We start from the raw sequence: 26,092 nt of genomic DNA, 5'->3' as shown, positions 1-26,092 counted from the left end.
GAGTAATGGCTAACGTGGCTGGAATGCACGGGCAGATAAGTGAGGTGAGATAAAGGGGAAAGCCGGAGGAGACAACTCCTTATCGCCGCCAGGAATGCCAGCACGGGAGCACACCTGCGCTCCCGTCCCCGCTTCGCCTGGTACCGTGCCGGCAGGAAGGCATGGCAGCCCTTCCTCCTGCCTGCCAGTGCAAGCAAGCCAAAAGGAAGCAGCGAACCCATGCCCTGAGGTTCCCAAACCTAACATTTAATTATGCGCTTTTGTGGCACTGAGTGCCATATTGCTCACGTCAGTGCTTTTGTTCCCCTCCCTCCTCCCAAAAATGCGGGCGCAGGAAGAAATGGTGCATTGTGAAGAGATTACACAAGCATCTCCTAAGCAATCACCTCCTATATTCCTCCTCCTCTTGTACCCCACCTACAGCCTACTTTGCCCTGTGCACTATCTGCTCAACCCCACATCCTGGTCTGACCTAGAAAAGTACCTGGCCTTATCTGGGAGCTGTTTCCTTTCCTGTTGGTGGAAAAAAATGGGTTTTGTTAGCATCTCGCACATGTCCACACAGCCAGAGACCTCACAGAAGCCAGAGCAGCTGGAGCAAGAAGTTCCAGCTGGGATTTTATTGGATGTAGGAAGCAGCGCCCATCAATCCAGCTTGAAGGAGGTGACTCTGAATCCTCCCTTGATGCTCATGTACTTGAGCTTGTCAAAGCCATGCCGATTGGGGAACTCCACATGGTGATCATCCGGTAGTTTCACCTTGAATTTGTCTTCCAGGAATTCAATGATGAGCTGGGGGAAGAGAGGGGAGAAAGTTCGGCAGCTGGGGATGAGGAGGAGAATAGGAGGTGACCAACCACTCCAGGGGCTATGTGTGACAGTTGGACCTAGCCTGGGGGCTGAGCTGGGGGTGCTGCAGGAAATGAGCACTTGACATTGAGGGTGCAAGCTGGTACCCATTCTATGACCTGGGGACAGGATCTCTCCTGGTGCTGTTTCAGCTACTCAGGTTGTTAACTCAGAGCAGTTAAACTTAAGTGCTGCCTCCACTGAGTCCTTATATGCCACGTGGCTCAGATCTCCTCTGAACAGGGCGGAACAAACCTGCTGCCTCATTGCCCTCATGGGGACCCAGAAAAAGGAGTGTCAACCATAAACATGAACAAAGGGACAAAGCAAGAACTTACCACTGACCATTGCAAATTAAAGGGATTGTTCCTCAGAGCTGTCACCTCTCCACCCCCTCCCCAACATCTAGCCATGGATGAGGAAATAAGGCTCCTCTCCACGGCAGCAGGAAGGGGACTGCTCCTAAACGCAGCCCTGGCCACATCTTGAGACATCAGACAGGGTGAGACAGCAGCGGGAACAGCATCCCCAGCAGGAGGAGAGGGAGGACGGATTGTCAGCATGGATCTAGGAGTGGTGAGGACAGAAGAGCTGAGGGAGAGGTTTGGGAACTGGAGAGGAAAGGGCAGTTTGTACCACATTGCTCCCAAACCTGGTTTGGCTTAAAACGTGTTTGCATAGGCAGGAATTAGGGAGAGAAATAAGGTAGAGAGCAGCAAGATCCTTCTTGGAAAGCCCCTTTATGTGCGTATATGGCCCTAGTGTATTCATCTGTTGGGCAGGAATGAAGGGCTGGGAGCAGTTACAAAGTCTGAGCTCATGCAAAGTTTCCAGGGGAAACGCTGAGGACTTGGAGGAGTGGAAATAGCAACCAGGACCAAAAACCCAGAGGATGAGGATGAGGGAGTAGTGAAGAGAGAGGGAGGCACAGAGGGTACAAGAACCCGCTAACCTGGGGCTTCCCCCCCAACGAAGACAACCCAAAACCCCACGCCGGCATGGAGCCCTCACCTTGACGCTGGAGTCCCTGGAGAAACAGAAGTGGTGATCGCGGTGCTCGGCCTGCCAGGCTTTGCAGCACTTGGAGTTGCAGACGATGACCGACTCGGTGAAGCGGGGATTGAAGTGAAGTGCCAGGTCCGAGGAGCAGCTGCCAAGGTTGATGGAGAAGCTGTGGGCGAGCAGGAGGGAGGTCAGCCACATGGGCAGGACGGGGCCGTGGAAGAGCTGAGATCCAACACGTGGTTCTGGCCCCGGTTCCTCGATCAGCGTCGAAGGTGCTGAACACCTCCTGGCTGCCCGTTATGCTCGTGAACCGAGACAGCCCAAATTGTGGTGGTGCAGGTCCCCTTACACCAGGCTGTCCTACCTTTTTTTGACAGGCAGGCCTCTCTGATGACCATGGAAAACCACCTCCCTCCGCAGCTCACCTCCAGGCCTAGTGATTCGAAGTGGTTTCATCGCACTTACCCTTCAGCATCACCAGAGATCTTGCCCTTCACCTTCAGGGTGTCCCCAACCTTCATATCCAGGTTGAAGATTTCGAATTTTTCCTGTTATGAGGGAGAGGCGTGCTGTTGGAGAAGGTGCCCCAGCCAGGAGAACATCTACTGCTCTCAGCAGGGGTTCCTCTCAGGGACTAAAGCCCTCCGCGCTGGAGGTCTTGCACGGGCTTCTCAGTGAGGGGAGGGCTGAGCGAAGCCATCAAGTGACAAAAGACATGAGAGAGAGAAGAGATGAGAACAGGCTTGTCCTCAGCACAAAGAAAGGCAGGATATGAGAGCAGAGGGTTCAAGCAGAGCGGTCCAACCCCGTGTTTGGTGGGCAGCATCACCCACACAGCCCAAGAAACAGGAATGGTGAGGGTGGAGCGAGCCGTGGCTTTGCCCAGCCCGGGTTCAGCCTTGCTGACCGCCCGGCAGCACGAGGCAGGGACCCTGGGGGACAGCGGACAGGAGCAGCAGCCCTTACAGACATCTTCCTCGGCGGGCAGAGTCACCAGGTAGGGAGCCACCGGCAGTATAGCTGAGAAGTGCCTCGAACGGAGGACCTTATAACCCTACACTTCCTTGTGGCTTACACATTAACAGCGCTCCTGCCTCCAGCAGCTACTAAGGCAGGAGACTTTGATCCAGAGGAACAGCTTCCCTGTTTACAGGCATTTTACTAGGGACTAAGGGCGACTTCACCAGCTCCCAGCCTTCTCGGTGGATTCCTCGTGGAGGCACCAGCACACACGGCCCTTCGTGGTGCTACTCCAGCCACCGCAGAGGACAAGCATCTTCCACGGAGGTGTGACCCCCCATGTTCATTTCTTTTCTTTGTGTAACAGCTCAGCTAAAAAAAAAGCAATCATCTCCCTCCCTTCTTGTGGCTCTTGATTCAACCCCAGACTCCAGAAATCAGTGGGAAAGCAAGAAGGAGAAGGAGGCTAAGGCTCAGGAGCGCAGCAGTCCCTCTCCCAAGCCCCATCCCTGCAGAGAGCTGCTGAGTGCTCTTGTCCCACTGCTGCACAGCTGGGAGACAGCTCCTGCCCTTCCCCAAAGGCTCCTGACATGAGAAGAGATAAATGCTGATAAGCACTCCTCTCCTGGAGGGATTTCCTATTTGCAGCGGCTCATAAAACCCAGCAGGCCCTGGGAATTTATTTGCTGATGGGGTCACTGAAGTTGTCGGTGAAACTCCATGGGGTTGAGCTTTGGGCTGGCAGGAGCAGGTGCCATGGATAGTGGTTTGCAGGCGGGGGGTTTGGCAGTGGGTTTGCTGCCATGTGGCACCCACACACACGTTCACATCGCCCTGATCACGTCCACCGATGCCCCTGGCAGAGGGTGAGGCTGCCTGGGAGGGACAGCAGCAGATGCCCGAGGGATGGGGAACGCCACTCATGCAGAGAGCTGCGTGTGGAGCCGCGAGTACCGCGGATGTCAGAATATACACAAGGAGGGAGACGGGCAGGAAAGAGGCACGGGCTGGTCAGAGAGGGGCTGTGTGATTTTATTGAGATAACGTTACCCCCCTTCCTGCAAATGCTCGGCAGGGGCGTTCACCCCTTTTTTTTATTTGCCACTGGGAACAATAGTGGGAAACAAGGCAGCAATCCTGCCAGCGCTGGTGACTTCCTTCGTTTGCGGAGCTGAGCCAGCTCTGTGCAGATGGCCCAGCTCGTACAGGGGGATGTCCTTCCCACATAGGAAGGGTCGGAGAATTTAGGGACCCCAGAAAGGCCGAAACCTTCCAGTGCAATAGGATGTGGTGATTGGGATGACGGGAGGGGGAAGGAGGCGGGTTGATATTTCCCCCAAAGCACTGCAAAGCAGAAAGGCTGGGGAAATGGTGAAGTGATGGGAAAGTAAATCTCCGAAAGAGAGGAAATCCGGCTGCAGGGCATCTGCAAAGGAGGTGGAGATCTCTGCAGCAAGGAAAATATAAATAGTGGCTGTGGGAGCTGGTGGTCACTGGCACAAGGGACCCAAGGATCCTTCACCCCAAAGAGACAGTCACAGGGTATCTGCCTGGGAGCCCACCCCATGCTCATGCTGGCCAGAGGGCACCTGGCCTTACTGGTGTGGGACCCCCATGTTGACATCGCTGGAGATAGAGGAGGCCCTGCCATGTCATAAAAATCATATTTTAAGGGAGGAAGAGACCGGCACAACCTCCTGGGCCTTCAGCCTGCAGGGTAGCAGGGCAAGTCCTCCACAGAACAGCTGTGGGGGCCCCAACACCTCCCTTCTGGCTGGAGACCCTTATGTCTCATGGAGCTCTGAGGGGTCTCTGCCCACAAAAATGCTGCCAGTGTTTTGGATTGCATATAGAGGAGCAGCAGGGCTCTCATGACGGGAGGAAGAGGGTGGTAAACTGTGAGTTTCAGACAGGATGGGGAGCATGAAGCCAGGGGAAACATAGCAACTACATTTTCAGAGGTCCCATAAGGTAGGTTTTGGGGTCAACAGTCCTTCCCGGTCTTTCCTCTAGTCCTGGGGAGGTCTCAGGCCAGCAGGAGCACCTGTGGGAGCTCGGGGCCCTTGGGGTGGCTCCAGGCCGCAGCACCTACAGCCGCAACCACTACCACATGGCAGCCACGCCGTGAGACAGAACGAAAGCTGCCCTTCCAGGCAGGCTGCCAGGATCCCCGGCAGCAGCATCACTGGCAGCGGTATATATTTTCTTTTCTTACTCAGGCAAGAGATAAGCCAGCTTGGTCTGAACCCCTGAGGAAAATCCAAGGCTTCCCAATAGGCCAGCTAAGGCGGCACAACCGCCCCAGCTATGAGAGGCTCCACAGGACTGCTCGTGGAGGGGGGGCACCCCAAAATCCACACCAGCACTCCCACCAAGCAACACAGTCCTCATCTTCTCTCCTCACAGCATTCTGCAGAGGGGCTCGGAGGAGACAGCAGCCAACGTCTCCCTTCCTGCAGATGATACAAGCCAAAAAGAGTCCCTCAGAAAAGCGGTGTGGGTTGTCCACACCAGATGGCATGGGGACAGGCGTGCCACTGTCCTTGCACCACACCAAGCTCCACAAGCAGAGGCGAGAGATCCCATTAGCACTGCAGTTGCAGCTTGGCGCTAATTAGACACCACAAAGTCAGCACTGGATGAAGAGGCTGGGGCGTAAAAGGTTTCCATCCCACTGCGCACCCGAGGCACCAGGGAGTCTGCGCTGCGGACCAGGCATCGGCACCCGTTCAAGGCAAAGAGGAGCTGGAGAGAGCACACATTCCTTTTCGGAGCAGCAGCTGCTCACTCTGCTATTATTTCCTACTGCTTCGTATAATTTGTACTCCACAGCGAGCTATTGTCCCTTTCCATTGGCTATTTATTTCCTTGAATAGCCTCTGGGGAAGGATTTCAGGGAGAGAGTAAGGAAAAAAAGAAAAACCCTACACAATAAATATCAAGCGGTGACCTGATTTAAACCATGTTCTCCGACCTCATCCAGGCCCCAGTAACAGTTCCTCCCTGCAGCTCTGATTGAGGTCCGCTCCTGCCTCAGTTTCCCCCTTTTACGAAGGGGGCATGCCCCCTGCCTTAGAGGACTGTGAATTTCAAGAAGCTGAGCCCTGGATTCTCAGAGGCCCCAATTACTGCAGCTTTTCTGAAAACAAATGGTAAAAAAAAACAGGTCCTGCCCATCCACCCAGACCCTCATGCAATCCCCACCAGTTGCAGGACAGCACCAAGAAGAGGCTGTGCATCACCTCCCCGTGGCGATGCCCAGTCTCAGAAAATCCCAGATAGGCTTGACAACGCCAGTTTCCCCTTCAGTAGAGGGGTGTGGGTTTGATTATCTTTCATCAGATAATGCCACAACCTTCACCCAGCCTATCCCTAAGCTCTGACAGCCCGCCAGCTTCCTAACGGAGGAGGATGGAGAGAACAAAAAGTACTTAGCTCAGCCGAGCGCTGAGGTAAGCAGAAGACTGGATAAGCAGGTCTGCAGATCTGGAGGGTGTGTACAAGAGAGGATTATCCAGGAGATGCAGGAGAAGCCAAGGCAATGATGAGCACTAGGAAACCAGTGCCCATGAGCCCTAACCTGCTGTCTAAAAGGTCAACCAGAGCAGGATGGCTCCTCTAGGAGCATTGAATTCTCCACATTCAGATTCACTAAAATGGGAAGGAACAACAGACTGGCAGACAAAGGTGTAATCCCCTCCCTGCCACCCTTCACGCCCCAGCTCCCTGAACGTGCACCATCCCGAGCCCTTCTGGGCAGCACGGAAGAAGCATTCGCTCTCTGAACCTTGGGGGCAGGTGATTAGAGGCCACCAGCATCTGGTAGGCTCGCCACCAGCACCACCCCAGTTTTTCTCTGGCAACATTTTTGTGTGGTCCGAGTTGTGCCAGGGAAGAGGAGGAAAGGGATTTGTATGCATGCAAGCTGGCTCGTAAGGCACCAGGGCCATTTCATTGACCCAAGCAGACAGATGGGTCATGTCCTATAGGTCCTCAGCTTGCACAAGGTGTAAAACTGGCATAGCGTGGGGAAACGAGTTCAGAGGACCCATTACATGCCACCCAGTTCCATTTCCAGCCTTCATTTCTCTAATTCTTTCCCTCATGGGGCATGCCAGGAATGCTGGTTGTGGCTTTGAAAAACATGCCTGGAGATAAAAGTGCATTTGTGTTGAAAGCTTCCCTACTGGCAAAGGAGAAGATGCCTAGAAGGCTCGTGCCTTCCCCATCTCTCACACTTTTGGGATCTCCCCGCTTTACCCACACTTGCTGGCTGAGATATTATTAGCTAAACTGGAAAAGTATCTTCCACAACGGATCAGCTTCGTGAGGTCTTCTGCTCCATGTGCATCTTGCAACAAGAGATTAAGATCTCCAACAGCTTTCTCTCACCTTTGAGAAAGGAAGATGGCAGTCCCCGCACAGGGAAACTTAGGCACAGGCAAACAAGTTTTAAAAAATAAAATAAAATAAACAGCTTTGCAAACCTATCCTAGAAGCTAAAGGAAGCTGGGCTCTCCTGGCTAATGCAGCTCAGGTATCAGAGATGCTGATCTCTCACCATGCCATCTACTGTCTGTAAGAGTTACCGAGGTACTGAGTGCCTCAGAAAAAAAAAAAAAATAGCCCTTGGGTGGGTCCAATTAAACCCCAAAACCACCGGCATTCAAAATGAACAGTCGTCTTCCAACAATGGAAGCCAGGGGACTTCCGAGATGCCCCAAGCCCAAGTCCCCTGCCTTCAAGGGGACCATTTCCCACAACAGAGCCAGCGTGAGGCCAGCTGGCTGGAACTCGAATAAGCAGAAGAGAAATGCAGGGTTGCGCCATACACAAAACGTCCGTGGGGACCTCCCTCGGTCGAGCTCTGAGCAGCCACCCCGGGATCCAGCCCCACACCACAGCAAGGGGATGCAGTGAGAGCGGCCACCGGGTCCCTGTGGCCAGCGGTCCACCCTGTACGGGGAGAACGAGGCTGCTGCTGCTGCACTGCTCGCCCCGAGCGCATTTCTCACGGGCTCCAGCGCTGCGCCGAGGCGGGTTGGACAACTCTGAGGATTTGCAGGAATCCTTCAGACAAGCAGAATCCGTCTGAGTCACACGCACGAGGAGCGATGCCAAGGGTGGCTCATCCACTGGAAAAAAAATAAAGCGAGAGAGAGAGAGAAAAAAAAATGCTAAGGGAGAAATAGCAAGTTTGGAAAAGCCACAAGAATTAACAGCTCATGGGCTGGAATGAAGGAGAGAAAAAAAAAAGTCTGTTCTCCCATCCTCACATCACTAAACTCTCATACCCCTCATGCCTGCCAGCAAGCAGCAAGCCACCTTAACCCCCCCCAGCTCTGAGAGGGTCTGAAGGGGCTTTGGATCCAAGGCTGTGGCTGAGGTCTGCAGAGGAAGGGGCTGTCAAGTCCAAATGATCTGCTGCCGCTGCTCTGAAATTAGCTTGAACACATTCCCTTTGATGGCCCTGCGAAATGAAGCAGTAAAAACCAAACCAGATGGAAATGGAAAAGAAAAGCTGCTAAAAAAAGGGAAGCAAAATCCCAAAATGAGTGACTCAGTGCAGGAAATGGGCTTCTAAAGAGGGAACTGCAGGCATCTAAAGGAGACCTAAGAAAAAAACAGGCTCACCCAGCTGACCCTCTGTGCTCCTGTCCTCCTCCATTTCGGAGCGAAGGCACCAGGAATACACGAACCGAAGGACCTCCAGAGCAAGCCGTAGGGAAAAGAGCTGAACCTGACCTGCAGCCACCACAGAAGCTCCAGGGAACGACCCCCTGGTTAGCAAAAACCACTTTTTCCCTGCTCCCTGGTGAAGAACTCCACCAACAGCCTTGCTTGGAGCTTCCACCAGCAGGAAAGAGCTCTCAGAGCCCGCAGCCGAGCCTGCGGGGTCACAGCACTGTCGGGAGAGGTTTCAGCTCAGTATTTCTCATGGGGATGGGGGCAGCAGCAGCTGAGCACAGCTGGGACACCCCGCCTGCCTTTCCAGGGCCATACCGAGCACTGAAGGACACCCCGTGCCCTTGAGGACACATGCTGCTGGCTGGCCGGCCCCATTTGGGATGCTGTGCCTTCTCCTTGCTCCCGCGACCCATCCCACGCAGCCGCAAAGCCACTTAGTAGTACATAAGCCCTCACTTGACCACGGCGGGTGTTTATTTTGTTTATTCTCAGTGGTCGTGCCATGGCGTTTGCTCTCTTTAGCACTTTTTTCCCTCCCTCCAGCTTGTGCCTCTCTCTGCTGCTGTTATTTCTCCAGGTTTCGTCGTGCTGCTCCCCTCCAGAGCTCCCCGGCCGCGAAGCAGACGCTGCTGTAATCGCAGCCTGATTCCTGGAGGGAGAACATTTGCTCCCGAGAGGGGGAAAAGAGAATTACCAGCTAAATGCCTTGCACACGACTCACGCCAGACAAATCTTATCACATCCCAGGCAGAGGAGACCCAAACACGTTGCCTGTTCGGCGTGCAACGAAGAGGCTTGCCAAACCAGGAGATCTGATAAGAACAATGCAAGGAACAGTGGCTGCAAAGTTCCCATCAGCAGGCAGATAGCTTATCTCTTCTGTCAAGATGGGACATGCATCGATGTCTGCCGCACACCGGCAGGGAGAAGCTAGTGGAGACCTGCTCCTTGGTCCTGAACACGCACGTAGCACTGCTTACAACACCATCCCCGAGGAGCATCTCTATTACTCACTCGGTTTCATCAGGAAAGGGGTGTGAATCTTTCCTGAACGGCTCTGACGGAGGCACAGCTCCCCGGGGAGCCAGCTCAGGGTGAGATGAAGAGTTGCCTAGTGCTTGCTCCGGCCACCAGCAAACATCTGGCTGCAGGAGCAGCTAGGTGAGGCTCACCGGAGCTAGGAAGCCCCAAAGCCCGCTTGTTAAGCTGTGCTGCTTCAAGCTGTGTCAACTGACAGAGGAGTCTGGGCATGGGGAAGCCCCTGTAGAACAGCTTTGCCCCCTGGCTACAACAAAGGGCCCCTAATTTGTGCTTTCCCAAGGCAGGAGACCCAGAGGGGAAATTCGACGTGTCTGTGAGCCCCCACATTCAGGAGCTGGCCCCCACAGCCCCGTCACCTCATGCACTCGGGCAGCATTGTCTCACAGCACCTCTCCCACCCCAAAATCCAGGTCGAGTGCAGCCAGCGACCCGTAGCACGGGGCTCGGGGCAGTGAGTCAGGGCTGCGCGTTCAGCCCTGCCCAGCAGACAGAGCCTTTCCCAGTTTCAGCCTGGCGCACGCTCACGCCCTCCCCACTCACCTACAACCTGTTGTGTGGCATTTTCCCTCTGCAGAGAGGAAAAGTGAAAATGGGAGATGGATTAGCGGGTAAACACAGGCTCCAACTGCCTCCAGCAGCTGCTGCAGGGGACTGCACTTCAAAAGCCTGCCTTTGGAGGGATCTGGGCTTGCAGGACAGGGCTGTTTCGCTCCTGGCAATGAGAGCGAGGAGCAGGGCACAGCTCTCAGCCACAGGGTTAAATGCTCGGTGACACGGCGGCTGTGTTGGGAACAGTCCCCAGCCCACGCCGTCCCCCAGCCGTGCCTGGGTGCGGTGGCGGTGCTAGCTGGCACAGCCCAAAACCATGCCGGGGGCCCCGCTCCTCTTGCATTCATTAACACAGACGAAGCCACAGGACCACCCTTGGGAAATACGCACGTGACTCTGCATCTCCATCCTCCTCCTGGGCTGCAGTTCCCTTTTCATCCCAGCACTGGGGCCGTGCCGAGCAGAAAAGGATGAGCAGCCGGGCCGGAGGCAGGGACACGAGGCTGCCTCCTCCTGCCACTTCGCAGCCCGGATTTGAGACAGCGCTGAAGTTTCCTAGGGAACCCGAGGCAGCTGCAGCCAAAGCAGGATCGCTGGCAACACGGGATTCTCGAGCCTGGGCCAAAAAGCGCCTGTTTGAGCTCACCAGCTGCCAAACCCGGGCCAGCTGCAGAGCCGAGAGCACGTGCATGCAGCACCGGGGCACCCCGTAGCGGGACTGCCTCCTCCCCGCGCTGCACTGGGGGGAGAAGCTGCACAACGCTGCGTCTCTGAGCTCCTGCTCCACTACACAGCCCCAGCAAACGCTTCACTAAGTCACACTTGGTCGTCACCGCAATGCAGGGACGTGTTCGTCAGCCGGGCTTGGGGATTTGGTGCATTCGGGCTCCCTGATTCGCTCCGGGATTCCTCGCTTCACGTCGCTGCTTCCTGCTCGGAGCACGCTTGGCTGCCCGTGAAAAATGCCTGAGCAATAGGATTTCTCTCCTTCTTCCTCCTGCTGTTCTTCAGAGCCGAACTGCATCTCTGCAGAATCCAGGCTCTTAAACCATATTTTTTTTTCCAGTACTTGTGCTTTCTAACTACACCCCTTCAATCCACTAGAGATAACGCAGCAAGTCAGGGCTAGAGCAAGAACAGGTGAATCTGTTCACTTCCTCAAGTGCCTCTCTCAACACTTGAATCCCAAGTGCACTTTATCGGTGGTGTATCTGCTCCAGTCAGGAGCTGATCTCACCAACAGCGTACCTAATGGCTTCAGCCAGGCTCCCCCTTGCGGGCTTGGGGCCTTCGATGCTCGCTTTAGCCCCATAAATTCAAGCAGCTCGCTATAACCTGGCAGATCTTCCTCTCTCTGGGCCGCTTTTGGCTTACCCAGATGCATAACCCATCAGCCCCCAAGCCACAGCTAGGTTTTCTATCCTGTCAGTTTTCTTTCATCTTTGCCTGCTGCTGATATAGCTCTCAGAGCATCCTCTGGCTGTCCCAAACTCTCCTGTGAAGACGTTATCTGCAACAACAAACCCCGCTGAGCCTTCTCAGGGGGTCACTAGGCTCTACCACTTTTTACACGAAAAACTTTTTCCCTTTTTGACAGGGAAATGCCGGTGACTCAGCCAAGGGACCGAGACACCCCCTGGGTGCCCGGTCTGTAAGGAAGCAGCTCACCACTAGCTCTGGTATTTGCTTCTCTCGCTCGCATGTCTCGCTGAACCAGTTGCTCCAGCTGTAATGACAGAACCAACATGGAAAGGACATTCAGCATACAGAGGTCAAGTCAATTCCCCAGAGGAATTTCCCCACACAAACAACAGGGGAAACCGAGGTAGTGAACGTAGATGTGCATTTCCTTCAGTCTCGCTCCAAGACATGCTTAATGGCAGAGACCTTGCAAGCAGGTTTTCTGATCCCTTACAGAGCATCCTATTTCCTCATTCTGTTCTTGCAGTTGCAGTTGGATGTCTTTGATCACTGGGGACAGGCCTTCCTGCAGCAAAAAAGGGAAATGCTGAAAGAAATGGAAGGGAGCAATCCTGGTGGGTAACTGCATGCCACAAGAAAGTGCTGCATATGAAAGGGAAGAAGACATTTCCTGTCAGATTAAAGGAGCGCAAACCTGCTCTCCCTCTGGAGAAGTCTGCAACTCTATACTTGCCTCTCTAATTGCAACACTCCACTGGGAAAGGTGCTTAGAAGTATTGCAAAAGGAAGGAGATTAGCCAAGGTCAGGGAATAGCAGGGCTGCAAAGCCAGAGGATTGTGTAAGAGGTGCATGGTCCGAGGTGATGTGAGGAAAGGAGCTGCCAGCCTTGTTCCAAGGGAAAGCAGCAAAGGTAACTGAGCCAAAAGCACAGGAACTGCCTGCTGCAGTCAGCCGTGGGAAGGAAAATGAGGAAAGGGAACAAAAGACCACAATACAGAGGCAGGAAAGTGAAAGGACTCTGGTAGAAAGCCTTGCCACGGAAAGAGAAATATGACAGAGCAAAGGGAACCTGACTTCACAGGCCGGGGACAACAAGAAGCACACGATACCTCCCGCTATTGCACATGAGCACACCTGAAAACATCGCACGGTTTCCCCCCAGACACACACTGCAGGGAAACCAAACAAACGCGGGAACAGAGCAAGGGTGACGGAGCATTTCTGGCTGGCAGAAGACAGCCAGGTGGGGAGTCCCACCTGCCTGGAAAACCCCTCACCCAGCAGACCCAGACACCACTCCTGCAGCCCTCCCACCTTTCCCGACTTGGTTTGGGGCATGATTCACCAACGGCTGTGGCTCGAAAGGCAGCAGCAGCATTTTCCAAGCCCAGGCTGAGCAGGCCGTCAGTCTCCTGCCTGCTGCTGCCCTCTGTGGGACAGCAGGCAGCTGGGCCTGCCAAGCGTGGCATGGCACAGCCCTCTCCCAGCAAAAGCTGTTGTTTCTCTGGCATGCAAAACTACCCGGGCCTCCGGCTTGTGCGTAATCACCTTCCTCTGCAACTGGCTGCAAGCTAATTATAGTTCCAGTATTTTCCTTCTGGATCACTGTTAATTACAGTACGGAGCGTCTCGCTCCATTAAGGCTTCAGATCTAGTTTGGGATTCCAGCTGTCAGTAGAAATAAATTGAGGTACGTGAGAAAGGTTTTTCTCAGACGTCATCTAGCCCTGTTGCAGGGAGCAAAATTAAGAAACCTCTTATTTTTGCTGCTCTTAAGGTCCTCGTTACACAGAAAGCAGATGCAACCAAGAGGCAAAGAGCCAGCTAAGCTCATGCAAAAGAAAAGAAAGGTCTGAAAAGCCGCCGCTGCTAACATCAGCGTTATGCTTGAGTTCATTTCCCATTGTTTTCAGCCAGCCGAAACGAGGTGCAGCCTTCTTGATAACGACTGGGTGTTGCCGAAGAGAAGAAAATAAAACGCCTCAAGACTAAGGCAGACTGAAAATTGAGCTAAAGGGGGCTGTGCAACACCTGGCTGAAAAACCGCTGGTCAGAAATACTCTCTCTTTCTGGCTCAGGGAGACGCACACCTCCTGCACAGGTCGCACACGGCCCAGAATAGCAGTACCTAGGCCCCGGTCTCCTAAAGATGATTTAAAGGTTCTCAGAAAAGCTGAAGAGGTAGTAGTGACAGGCAGGACTGACTCACAGGACTAAAATAACTCGCGTAAAAACGTGCCTGAACACAGCAGAGGAAAGGATGTGGCAATTGTCTACGAAAGGCCCTTAAAAAAGCTTTGTGATGCAAGGTAGCAAGTTAAAAAAAAACACACCTACATTCAGGCACCAAAAAAGCGCTTTTTAATGGCCAAAAAATCCCCGCAAAAACAATGGTTATCCGTATGGAAAAGCCATTAGGAGCGTGACACCGGGGCATTTCCCTTGCCTGCCATCTGCGGGGTTAATGCTGGAAGGCGTTCCCACTGGGGAGGCCATCAGCACCCCAGGCTCTTCAAGCAGCTGGAGGCCTTCGTTCCCCAAAGGTCGCCGAGTTGGCACCATTCACCAGCATTATTTAAAAAGGAAAATAAAAGGCGAACACGCATTGTTCCTCGAGAGACCGCTGGAGCACGGGGAAAACGAGCGGTGCTTATTAAGTGGCAGGGTTCGGGATAGCCCCGATTGCCAGAGCCACACGGAGAGGGGGAGGCAGCACAGTTTACATTCCTGGAGGCCTTCAGTTTATTTCCATGGGTTTATTTCCCTCGGTTTATTTCCCTCAGTTTATTTCCCTCGGTTTATTCCCCTCGGTTTATTTCTCTCAGTTTACTTCCAGGATTCCACCACCCACCAACCCAACCCAACCCAGCCACCCCCGCAGCCCCTCAGCCGGGCAGAAGGCCGGACCCTGTCACAAAAACGACAATAAAATAAAGGTGGCTGCAGCCAGGAGCGCTCCCGTTACTGTTTATTACCCCCGCCTCCCTCCCTCCCCTCAGGGGCGCCGCCGCCATTACGCGCCCAGCGCCCCCCTCAGGCCGGGCGGCGCGCACCGCGCATGCGCCGCAGCGGGCGGGCTGGTGTCCTTTTAAAGGACACGCGGCTCCGCGGCGGGGCGGAAGCGCTTTGGTCGCCGCACCGGAAGCGGCTTCGCTTGCCAGCACCACCCCTCTTCCGGGAAGCGCCGCGCCGGCTGCGTTCGCTATCCGGCGCTCTAGCCTCCCCTTTCCCCCTCTCTATGCCCTCCCGGAGGCCTCGGGCGCCTCCCTCCCTGCGAGCTCCGTAGCGGCCGGCAGGGGGCGGGCTCCGCGCGCCGCCACTTCCGGCGGCGGGGCGGGCGGCGCTCTAGCCTGCTTCCCTGCCCTCTCTATGGCCCGGCGGCGGCGGGCGGGCGGCGCGGCGGGGCCCCGCTGAGGCGGCGGCGGCGGCGGCGGGGCCGGGGCCGGGGGCGGGTCCCGGCATGGAGCCCGAGACGCTGGAGGCTCGCATCAGTGAGTACCGGGGGCGGGGACGGGGCTGGGGGGGGCTCTGCTCGGCCCGTCCCGGGCTGAGGCCGCCCTTGTGCCGCCCGCAGACAAGGCCACCAGCCCGCTGAACCGGGACCTGGACTGGGACGGCATCGGCGCCTTCTGCGAGCAGCTCAACAAGGAGCTGGAGGGGTGAGTGAGGCCCCGGGGGGGGGGTGGCAGGGGGGCGACGGGTTTCCTGCCGGCCTCCTCGGTGGTGCGGCCCCGAGGCACCCAGCGGGGAGCTGGCTCGGTAACAACGGGGGGGGTCCTGCGGGGTTTGGGGGTGGCCTGGGGTTTTTATCGGGGGGTCCGTCGCGGTTTCACGGCGCTCTGGGGTTTCGTCTGTACCTTAGTCCTGTGACCTGGGCGGGTTTTCAAAGAAAAGCCCACGAGCGGGTTTATCGGCGATAACCGACGGGGTTTCTCTTTCCCTCTCCGCGCCGTCCAGCCCTCCGCTCGCCACCCGGCTGCTGGCGCACAAGATCCAGTCCCCGCAGGAATGGGAAGCCATCCAGGCCCTCACGGTAAGGGGCGGCGGGGCTGGAAGAGGGCTGGGGCGTGGGGTTCCTCCGGTTGTGCTTGAGGAGCAAGGGAAGCTTTGGGTTTCTGGGAAGCTGTGCTCAGAAAGCCCTGGTGCATCCGAGCCCTGGGGTGGGAGAGGGGCGGAAGGTGGCAATGCAGGAGTGGAGGGGCTGTGAACCAGCGTCTGTGAGCTCTCGCTCCACCTCCGGATGGCTCTGGTGCACTACGGATGTCCAGTTCCGTGGTCCAATGAGCCACCTTTGCAAAGACTTGACCCCAAATTCAAAATCCTTCTCCCCCCACCCCCACTTTGGGAGGGTGATATGATGGAGGGAAGGCAGGTGTCCTCGCAAGGCGCTGTAAGGGAAGCCCCAGGCCCCGTGCCTGGTGAGGGGGAGCCGAATCCCGAACCAGCTGACCCGGCCCTCTCCCCAGGTGCTGGAGTCGTGCATGAAGAGCTGCGGCAAGCGCTTCCACGATGAGGTGGGCAAGTTCCGCTTCCTCAACGAGCTCATCAAGGTGGTGTCACCCAAGGTGGGTCCCGCGGGATCCTGCCGGAGGGAACCCCAGTCCGGTGGGAAGGAGGGCTTTGGGAAGAAGCGGTGGGCCGGACATCCACTGGGACGTGGGGGAAACAGGGTGATGCTGGGAGACATTTAATCCATGTTCCTGGTGAGCTTTCACCTGCTCCTGGCTGATTCTTATTGCAGGAGGCTGGGGGCCAGCCAGAGCTGTCGCAACCAGCGCTTGTGAGGCTTCTGAGCTCATCTGTGAGCCTGGAGCATGCTTTCACTGCATTTCTGCCGGGCTTTGTCTGTGCTCAGGAGCCTCCCTCGGCTCTGACACTGTGACCCCATCTCTCCAGGGTGTCCCAGCCTGGTTGAGACGCTCTGAGGGCAAGCCCAGGCCTGGTCAGCGGTGCTCTGGCGAGTCTGTCTGAAGCACCAGCTCCTTACCTGCTCCGCTGCTGCTGCACCAGCCGGGCCTGTTCCTTCCTTCAGCCAGGGCAGGCAGCTCGCATCGCCGGCAAGCACGGGGTTAAGGGAGCTCAGACTAAATATAACTAGGGAAAAGCTGAGGCTGCGAGTCACAGCTTGTGCCCTGTGACGGTGAACGGCCAGGGACAGCGACAGTTAGATCCCGCGGCCTTCTTGCTAGGCTACTCTGGAGGATGTCATCTGTACTAAGCCGGTGGCCTTTGGGGGCACGTTCACTGTGCCCACGGTGGTAAAAACAGTGAACATGCCACCACCTGGTAGCACGCTTTCCCTCACAAGGTGACAAACACCTGCCTGGGCGTTTCCGCCAGCCCCTGGGGGTTGCCGAGGGGCTGCCGCTGCAGAATTTCTCCCACCTCCAGTGGTGGAAGCCAAGAGGACGTGTTGCAAGGGCCTCGTGAGCGTTCCTGCCTGCTTCCTCTTTGTCCTTGCGCCGTTGGGAACTGTCTCACTTCTCCTGGGGGAGGGGAGGAAGGGAACAGGCCAGGCTTGTGACAGCCCGGATCAGCTTCAGGCTGCCTCTTCTCTCTTCCTCTAGTATCTTGGCAGCCGGACACCAGAAAAAGTGAAGTCCAAGATCCTGGAGCTGATGTACAGCTGGACGCTGGGGCTGCCTCACGAGGTGAAGATCTTGGAGGCCTACCAGATGCTGAAGAAACAAGGTGAGAGGCAGGGGTCTGGAAGGGGGGATGGAAATGTTGCTCTTTCTTCCTGTTTGTCCCGGCAGAATCCAAAACAGACTGTATCTGTGCCCAGACTCAGCACGACCACCGGTCTGCCTGGCTCTGCAGCAGGAATCGGCAAAGGAATGGGAGCCCTGTGGGGCTCCCGGCTGGGCAGAGGGGATTGCTGGTGGTCTGAGGTGCTAGATGGGTTGGAGGGGTTATCGCCCTACAGGAGATGGCACGCTGGAATGGGTTGGTGCTGAAGGGATATGAGCGCTTTGGCAGCACGAGTGCTGGATTTGTCAAAGATGGGATGGTGTTGGGGGTGTTGGGGCAGCAGTTCTTGCATAAAAACCACAGTTCAGGATCAGAGCTGGCAGGAGCAGACCCAAAACCCCTCCGTTCCAGCTGGGAATGACGGGCTGTTAGGGAAGAATTGCCCGAGGTGGCAGTGCCTCTCCAGAGGGTGAGACCTCCCGCCACCTCCGTCGTTCTCTGCTGCAGGTATTGTGAAATGTGACCCCAAACTGCCTGACGATGCTCCTTTTCCGCCACCTCCTCCTCGTCCCAAGAACATCATCTTTGACGACGAAGAGAAATCGAAGGTAAGGGGTCTGTGCGAGGAGAGGGACGGAGAGCATCGTCCTCACTGCTTCTGGGTCTCCTGAACCCCGGGGCTGGAGACCCAGTAAGAGTCAAGGGTCTGGGTCTAGTTCATCAGCAGAGATGGGTTGTCAGCTTGTTGCAGGGGATATATTCTGTCTCCGTGTGTCACAAATGGGGACTTGTGTGTGTCCCGCAGGGCTGTTCACTGACTACAGAGCGTGAGAGAAAAAGGTTGGTCTCCCTCTTTACCAATGACAGCTGCAGAAGGGGCATGTGAGGAGATCTGAGTGAGGGCCCGTTACAACCCCGTGGCGATTCCCCGTGTTAAACCAGGCTTTCTGTCTGTCCCAGCGCTGGTGTCGCTGTGCTCCAGGCTCTCCATTGTGCTCGGCAGGCAGGCAGAGGCAGGCTTTGAATGCAGGGGCTCTTCGGGGAAAGACATCAGTTACACAGCCAGAACCACAAAGGAGAAAGGAGGACCAGTCACACTTCTCTCCCTGGTCTCTGCTGGCCCTCAAGCTGTTGCAGCTGGGTTTTCAAAGGTCAGAAGTCAAATCTGTCTTCATGACTCAAAAATGATGGTTTTGACTGCAAACCAAGCTCTGATGCGTTACGGGTATATAAATTCGATCTGCCAATTCAACTTTGTTCAAATAGTTTTGACTTAACTCAGTTGCGGTACATTTTTTTGCTGTCTCAGTCCAGACGCTGACCGTGTTTTTGAAACCAGCGTGAAAACTTATAGCATACCATGCATTTAAACTAAATAGACAAATAACATGTGAAATTGATCCAGATTTAATCAACGCTCAGTTATCCAACAGCAAGAAAGTTCTGGCGTTACTGTCATGAACCATGCCCTGCTATGAGACAATACGCCAAAGTTACCACTTAAGGGAAAACAAAGTACACCCAGCACAGATAATTCCAAGGAAGTTTGGTATTGCTGTTTGTATCAGAAGGATGAAATAGAAATTTCACAGCTCATGAAAAACAATGATGCACCCAAAAAAGGTTGTAATGAATTTTCTGTAAGAATGTTGAAGCATATTCCATCATCGAGTGCATACAGATGCATGTCAAGAATAAGCATATAAAAAAATTTGCCTGATTCTGAAAATTATTCCACTTAGGATTTACAAGTTCAGACATTTTAAAAACAGTTCCATTATCCCAACTTAATTTTTGCACTGAATATTAATCATGTCAAAATGCATTGATAGGTTTAGGTTTTTTTTTAAAAAACAAAAAAAAAACAATTTCACAGAACTTGTTTTAGTTGAATCATGTATCATGTTTTGGGATGCCAAAAATTGAAGGTCCTCTACGACTGCACATTTAAAGCAGCGGTCTCCAACGTTTGAAAGCACAGGGTCAATAGTTTTGCAAAAATATGCTGGTATAGTAAATTGTCATAAGATGTATGACAAAAGGATCTCGGGTCAGTGACTTCGTCTCTGGGAACTTGTATTAACCTAGGCAATGTATTTAAGATTAGACAATTTTGGAAGGATTATGCTTTAGTGTGGAGGTCAAAATGAAGAAATATAAGGCCTTGTAACTAAAAGACATGAGCTGAATTCAAGGTCCAGCTACAAAAGGCAGTTGTTGAACACTTTAATCAAGACTTCTTCTGACACTAGAGCCTACGTGCTGTCTGCTGCCCCTGCCAGACCTGGGATTGGGGCTGGGTGTCTCCACCAGCTCCAGCGCTGCAGAAGTGAATCCGGCTGCCAGCCCCTCAGCTCGGGCTCAGAGGTGCTTCTCTCTTGCAGATACTGGCTCGCCTCCTGAAAAGTTCCCATCCCGAGGACCTCCGGGCTGCCAACAAGCTCATCAAGGAGATGGTTCAGGAGGTGCGGCTGGGGGGGAGGAGGGCAGGGAGTCACGGCCTCTGTGGTGATAGCTGGGTACCACGGGAGCAGAGGGTCTCTGTCCTTAGGCAAATGTACAGAGCAGCTGCAAAAAGTTCCGCAGCAGCAGTGCCAAAGAGTCCTTGTGTGAGTTCTGCCGTCCTTTACTTGGAGGAGTGACTCCGAGCGGTTTCTGTGGCACAAACCCTGCTGCAGCACAAGATCTGTGGCATTTCCAGCCCTGTCTGGCAAGTGCCGCTGCAGAGATGGTCTGGGGTTTTCCACGGGAGTGGAGACTGTTTCTGGGGCAGCGTTGCTGTGATTAAAGTCGCGGGAGTTGATGCGCTGACAAGCAAGGACCTGCTTCCCCCCCAGGACCAGAAGCGCATGGAGAAGATCTCCAAGAGGGTGAATGCCATCGAGGAGGTGAACAACAACGTGAAGCTGCTGACAGAGATGGTGACGAACTACAGCAAGGGGGAGACGACGGAGAGCAACGAGGACCTAATGAAGGTGAGGAGAGGCTTGGGCTTAGCAGGGATGAGTGACCGTTATCCTCCCGAGTTCCTCCTGCCTGTTTTGCACCACAGCCGAGCGTCCCACTGCTCGCCTCAGTGCCCCTTTTTCCTCTCCCCCAGGAGCTGTATCAGCGCTGCGAGCGCATGAGGCCCATGCTTTTCCGGCTCGCCAGTGACACAGAAGACAATGATGAAGCTTTGGGTAAGCTTCTCGCTTTGGCTATCTCACGTTGTCTCCTTCTCACTCCTTCTTTTCTCAGGAGTCTTGTGCTTGGGCTACCTGTGATGTGGTATCTATCAGCAGCTGCTACGTCGGGGTGGCTTGGCTGCTCACTGTAGGTTAGTCAGCAGATGGCTTGGCGCTAAGCAGGGGCAGATGGCACCAATCGGCAGTGTTGCAGGTTTCTTCCGCTGTTGTAGGAACGAGGGTTGTACTTGTCTTTCTGAGGTATCAACATATTTCAGGAAAGTTTGAAGCAACAGTGGCAAAAATGCTCTATGCTGTCATGTCCTGGGGAATTGCTTTGAAGGAGTAGGCTGAGTGGGGTATAAAAGTCACCCCCCTCTTTACTATTTTACTATTTCTTTATTTCTTTCTTACCGTTTCTTTACTATTTTAAAACTTTTTTCCTATCTGTCCCATTTCAGCGGAGATCCTGCAAGCCAACGACAACCTGACACAGGTGATCAATCTCTACAAGCAGCTTGTGCGGGGAGAAGAGATCAACGGGGAGATGATGGCTGGTCCCCTTCGAGGTGAGGAGACCCGGGGAACGGGGGATAGGAAGATCAAGCACAAAGACCCTGTTGCTGGTTTCCTCTGGTGTAAAGGAAGATTGAAAGAAGTGGACAGGTGAAACCTGCAGGAGTTCAGAGTTGGACTGGGATGAAGAAATAGCTTGTAGAGATGGCTGGTGTGTGAAGAGAGGGAGTTGGAAGGGAGAGCAGATGGGAACTTCCCTCTCCCAGGTGTGAGGAAGGATGGGAACTGGCTCTCAGCACAGCCTGAGGATTGAGATAAGGTTTTTGCCTCTCACCTTGTTTTTCTTTTCTCTTCAGGCAGCACCTCAGCACTTCTGGATCTGTCAGGACTGGACCTCCCAGCAACAGGCCCTTCCTACCCAGCCATGCCCACCCTCTCAGGTGGCTCGGCAGTCGCTGTGCCTGACCAGGCTGGCTCTGTCTCACTGTTGGACGATGAACTCATGTCTTTAGGTGAGGAGGCCGGAGCAAAAGCTCTTTTATGTCCTTGACCCTGGAGAGTCTGAGCGGATGGCGCTTCTTGTGGCAGAAGCGTGAATTGTGAAAGACCAAGAGGTGTCCCTCACTTAGTGTGAGGGAGGTGGCAGGAAAGACCCTGCAGTGGTTCTGAACTGAAGTCCCGTCCTGTTTTCCTGCCAAGCCAGAGAGAACCCACAGGGATGCACCCTCCGATTTGCTCTGGGTAAACTGACCTGGCAAGTAAATCCAGAGTGATGCAATGGCCATCAGCAGATGGCACCACGAGGGTGGGTCACCCCCAGCTCCTCGTGTTTCCTCTTCGCAGTTGATGTCACAAGTTGACAGTAGACACATGGGGACTTCCAGAACTGTTCACGTGGAAGTCCTGTGAGGTACCCATCCTAGAAGGCTCTAGAGTCCTTTTTTTCCCCAACAAAGTGTTTGTTTCCCAGGATAGGTGCTTTGAAGTAGACAACGTGGTCTCCCAGGTGCAGGTGAAGGTGGGGTGTGTCAGCCCAGCAGTAGCCACTTCTCTGCCATTTGCAGTGGGACCTCAGGGCACGGAAACCACCACCATCCTCCCTGCTCCTTCCCAAACAAGGATGGAGGCCAAGGTGGAGGCTGTATTGGTGGCTCTGCCCTACTGCTTCTGTGTCTTGCCTGACCGGAGGGACCTCGGTTACAGGTGCCTTATTTCAGGCCCCATTTAGTGCCCTCACCCACTTGGTAGCTTGGCTCCGTGACTTTTTTTCCTCTCTGGCAGGCCTGAACGATCCAGCACCGCATCCTGCCCAGGCTGGTGACAGCAGTGGCTGGAACAGCTTCCAGGTAACGTGCTGGGAGCCGTGGAAGCAGGTGGGGAGGGTGGTGGAGAAAGAGATGGAGTAGGTAAGGAAACGTCCCAGATCTCGTGGTTGATGCTGACGTACAACCCTGCCTGGGCTTGGGGGGCTCTCCTGCGTGCTCTTTCCACAGTCATCAGATAGCAGCGAGCTCAACATCGCCGCCGTTGTGGCAGCACCGCCAGTCAAAGCAGATGCTGGCACGTCCTCCCCCAAACCTTCGGCTTGCACGAGTGGCCTGGACGACTTGGACCTCCTGGGCAAGACTCTGCTGCAACAGTCTTTGCCTCCGGAGTCCCAACAAGTGCGATGGTAAGCAGGGTCAGGGCAGTCTCGCATCTCTCCCCACCCTGGGCTTCTGGACACAGACGTTTCGGTGCCCTCTTCACTCCTCTCTCCGTCTCTTTCGCCCCACAGGGAGAAGCAGCCACCCCCCCGGCTCACCCTGAGGGATCTCCAGAACCGGAGCAGCTCTGGCACCGCAGCCCCCAACCCCAGCGCTCTGCCCGTGCTGCAGAGCACTTCTCCTAACCCCCCGCTGCCCCTGACCTCGGAGGTGCCTGCCCCTGCTGCGCTTCCAAAAGCTGCTACCACGCCGCCGGGAAGCGCTCCTGGCCCAGCACGGCCTCCTGCCACCACGCTGCCCCAGGAGATCTCGCTGGCCAACATCACTGTGCCTCTGGAGTCGATCAAACCCAGTGAGCTGGGGTGAAAGAGCGGGGCGAGCTTGTGAAGGGGTTGGAAGTGGGCCGTTTGGAAGGGAACCAGGCCGATCAGGGAAGAGACGACTGCACAGGGTGTGAAGGGGGCGCACACGTGGAAGGGAAGCTTGCCTGTTGGACTTCTGGGAGGCTGAAGAGGAGTTGTATCTGCTCGTGTGCAGTGTGGCTGGTGGGGAGGCTTGCTGCAGGCCGATTCCCTCCTGGCTGACTGCTGCCTGTCCCTGCCTCTCCCGCAGGCAGCATCCTCCCTGTGACGGTGTACGACCAGCATGGTTTTCGTGTCCTCTTCCACTTCGCGAAGGACGCCCTGCCCGAGAGGCCTGACGTGCTGGTGGTGGTGATTTCTATGCTTAGCACGGCCCCGCAGCCCATCCGAAACATTGTCTTTCAGTCTGCTGTCCCCAAGGTAAGGCAGGTACCGGGGCTCGGGTCCCCAGACTCTTCCCATGGGATTCTCCCTTTGCAGGAAGGGCAGGGTGGGTGGAGGGAAGAGCTCCGTGGGCTGAGAACAAACCGTGTTGCCTTCCGATTAGCAGGGAGGCTCTTTGGCTAGATAGGCTGCCACGTCCCTCTCAGGAACGTGGGATGCTCTCCTCTCTCCGCAGGTGATGAAGGTGAAGCTACAGCCTCCCTCGGGCACGGAGCTGCCGGCCTTCAACCCCATTGTCCATCCCAGTGCCATCACACAAGTCCTGCTGCTCGCTAACCCACAGAAGGTAATAACGCCGCCCCTGGGGCATGAGCAGGCTGATCTCGTTGCCTAGACAAAGCCCCTTCTTCCCCTCTTCTGACTGCTTACCCTTTCTCCCCCATCTCCAGGAGAAAGTGAGGCTACGATATAAGCTGACCTTCACCATGGGAGAGCAAACCTACAATGAAATGGGGGATGTGGACCAGTTCCCCCCACCGGAGTCCTGGGGAAACCTCTAGGGCCGCACGTTGCAGGCACTACATTGCAGAGTCCTTGGGAAAACAGCCCTGGGGGGCTGGGGCAGCCTGAGGAGACGGGGAGGGTGGGTGGGGGGCTGCTGCTCACGCTCTGCTCCAGACGGCCGGGCAAGGGCCAGAGGGAGCCTGCCTCCAGGGTGAGAGCAGAGACGCCAGGAGATGTTCGTCCCACAGGACCAGAAGCGCAGTCGAGCTTCTTGCGGGTGAACGGTTGCCTTCCCTGCTCTTCCGAAGGCATTTCTCCCTCTCCAGTTTGTCCAGCTTCTCTTCTAACCTCGCTTTTCCCCTCTAGGTGCAGTGGGGAGTGCGGAGGGGGAGCTTTAAGAGCCTCAGCCTGGGGCAAGGTGTAGCGAAGGAAGATCCTTTCCCGTGTCTGTCCTCCCTCCGCCCTTCCCAGCCCTTCAGCTGCTTCGTGCTCTGCACTGCTCCCTTGCGTTAGCGAATGCTGAGTTCTCGGGGCTTCCCCCTTGCCCTCTCCTGGGAGCTGGACCCCCTTTCTGGTGGGATCACCCTGGAGCTGGTGCAGAACGAGGCTGAACGGGGACTTGGGTGTCTTTCCAGCACCACAGAGCGGGCACCCATCCTTGTTTCGGGGGGCCAGGGGGAGATTTTCCACTCCCCCCCTCCTTCCAGGGGCAGGCAGAGCTGTCGGTGGGAGGTGGGCAGTGGGAAGGGCTTGCCCCGTGCCTCGCCATCCCCTTCAGCTCTGCATCCTTGGCTTCTGGGCGCTGAAACCCTGCAGGGAGGAAGCGTGCAGCCTTCCTCTGTGCTTCATGTGCCGCAGCAGGCATTCGGGACTGCGGCTGCACCATCACACCTCCTTGTCCCGCGTGCCAGCCCTGCGAGGGGCATGTTCAAAAGGGGCCTTCTGCGGGGGGCCGAGCCTCCCCCCAGCCTTCTGCCGGGCAGGGAAGGGAAGCCACAGATTCTCTGCGCTCCCCTGGCTGGGCTGGAAGAGACGGACGAGGAGGTGGGATGGTTTCTTCCAGCTCTGCTCTCCCCTTGCAGCAGGGGAAGCGACAGGCTGGGGGGCAGGCCGGAGCCCAGCGCATCACCAGGGGGCACCACTAAGCTCTGCACTGGGAGCCCAGCGCCACGCTGGGGGGGGGGGAGAAAACGGGGTACGGCTGTGCCCTGTGCACCTTTACCCCCCCAGTTTTCTCTCCCTGCAGCGGGGAGGGGGCTCGCCCGGCCGCCCGATCACTGTGACACGAGAGCGGGGATCTGCAGGCGGGGAGGAGACCAGGGGGTGGCACGGCCCTGGCAATCCCCATCACGTAGGAGCTGCTTCCCTTCCCTAAGCTGTTTTTAACCAGGCTGGATCTTGGGGGCAAGCTGTGGTCCTGCTCAGCTTGCTGGAGATAGAAGGAAAATTGCACAAGGTGGAGAGGAGTTGGGAGGCTTTGTGCTCTCTGCTTGAGGGGTGGGAGCTGGGGGCAGTGAGTGGCAGAGGAGAGGGGGAAGCGAGGTCTTTGTGCTGGGGGTTCTGCTGTGGCTTACTTCCCTTTCTGGTCTCTTCAGGGTTTTGTATGGTTGTTTTTTTTTTTTTTTTTCTTTGCAGATCTTGTTTGGTTCGAGAACAGACTTGTATATATTTTCAGTGCAAATTCTGTAAATGGAAGAAAACAAACGGAAAAAAAAAATTAAAAACGCCCGGCGCGAAGAATCTGCTGTATTTATGGGAAATAAAGAGTTCTTTCCTGAGTCTGTGCCTCTTCACCCAAGGAGTGGGGTTTCGCCTCTGCCCTGACTGCTCCGAGGAGCTGTTTCCACCCTGCCAGGGGTAGTTTCCACCTCGCATCCTGCCCCTGCTTGCCCAAGCCCTCGCTGCGACGCTTCCCCTGCCGTATGAAGGGGGCAAGGGGAATGCTGGAAGTCCCCGAGCTGCTCTCAATTCCTGTTCGAGATCAAGTCACTTCCACGCCGCGAGCTGGGCGCTGCTTCCCTCTCTCTGGGAGCAGGCGGTGGGCAGGGGCCGTGCCCCCAGCCCCCTGCACCCCGTTTGGCTGTTTCTGTGGGCTGGTGGCTTCGTGGCCGCCCACAGCAGCACTTCCTCCTCCTTCCCCGGTCGGAAACGGCCCCGCGGGGCAGTTTTCTTGCAGGGCAGGGGGTTGCTGGAGGGGGATTTGCTCTGGGAAGCGGCAGCCACCTGCCTGATGTTGGGAGGAAAGAG

At 55.6% G+C, this 26,092-nt stretch overlaps 2 protein-coding genes across 8 annotated transcripts; one reads left to right on the top strand and one right to left on the bottom strand.

Moving 5' to 3' along the window:
- Window positions 1–579: 579 nt before the first annotated feature.
- Window positions 580–15,590, bottom strand: LGALS2 (galectin 2). Of its 4 annotated transcripts, XM_050712666.1 has the most exons (5): window positions 8,449–8,906; window positions 7,830–7,949; window positions 2,320–2,402; window positions 1,861–2,020; window positions 580–792 (listed from the first exon to the last, which is right to left on the bottom strand). In XM_050712666.1, the coding sequence occupies exons 3-5, from the start codon at window positions 2,373–2,375 to the stop codon at window positions 646–648; spliced, it is 363 nt and encodes a 120-aa protein (XP_050568623.1). In that variant the 5' UTR covers window positions 2,376–2,402; window positions 7,830–7,949; window positions 8,449–8,906; the 3' UTR covers window positions 580–645. The 4 variants fall into 4 exon arrangements, with proteins under 4 accessions (XP_050568623.1, XP_050568617.1, XP_035407891.1 ...); XM_050712660.1 differs by lacking the exons at window positions 7,830–7,949; window positions 8,449–8,906 and adding an exon at window positions 15,373–15,590; XM_035551998.2 differs by lacking the exons at window positions 7,830–7,949; window positions 8,449–8,906 and adding an exon at window positions 10,739–10,979.
- On the top strand, window positions 14,952–25,618 carry GGA1 (golgi associated, gamma adaptin ear containing, ARF binding protein 1). 4 transcript variants are annotated; one of them, XM_050712650.1, is made up of 17 exons: window positions 14,952–15,006; window positions 15,090–15,174; window positions 15,473–15,548; window positions 15,982–16,080; window positions 17,083–17,206; window positions 17,714–17,814; window positions 19,591–19,671; window positions 20,044–20,181; window positions 20,307–20,388; window positions 20,835–20,942; window positions 21,246–21,401; window positions 22,171–22,235; window positions 22,383–22,561; window positions 22,667–22,947; window positions 23,208–23,377; window positions 23,577–23,687; window positions 23,791–25,618. In XM_050712650.1, exons 1-17 carry the CDS (start codon window positions 14,976–14,978, stop codon window positions 23,899–23,901), a joined length of 1,998 nt encoding a protein of 665 aa, XP_050568607.1. In that variant the 5' UTR covers window positions 14,952–14,975; the 3' UTR covers window positions 23,902–25,618. The 4 variants fall into 4 exon arrangements, with proteins under 4 accessions (XP_050568607.1, XP_035407848.1, XP_035407846.1 ...); XM_035551953.2 differs by lacking the exon at window positions 14,952–15,006 and having other exon boundaries at window positions 15,109–15,174; window positions 22,383–22,553; window positions 22,671–22,785; window positions 22,870–22,947; XM_035551952.2 differs by lacking the exon at window positions 14,952–15,006 and having other exon boundaries at window positions 15,109–15,174; window positions 22,667–22,785; window positions 22,870–22,947.
- The last annotated feature ends 474 nt before the right edge of the window (window positions 25,619–26,092 follow it).

This window comes from Cygnus atratus, chromosome 1 (genome assembly GCF_013377495.2).
Source record: "Cygnus atratus isolate AKBS03 ecotype Queensland, Australia chromosome 1, CAtr_DNAZoo_HiC_assembly, whole genome shotgun sequence".
NCBI lineage: Eukaryota > Metazoa > Chordata > Aves > Anseriformes > Anatidae > Cygnus > Cygnus atratus.
Note: the sequence above shows the minus strand (reverse complement) of the source record. Positions and strands in the feature narration are given on the sequence as shown.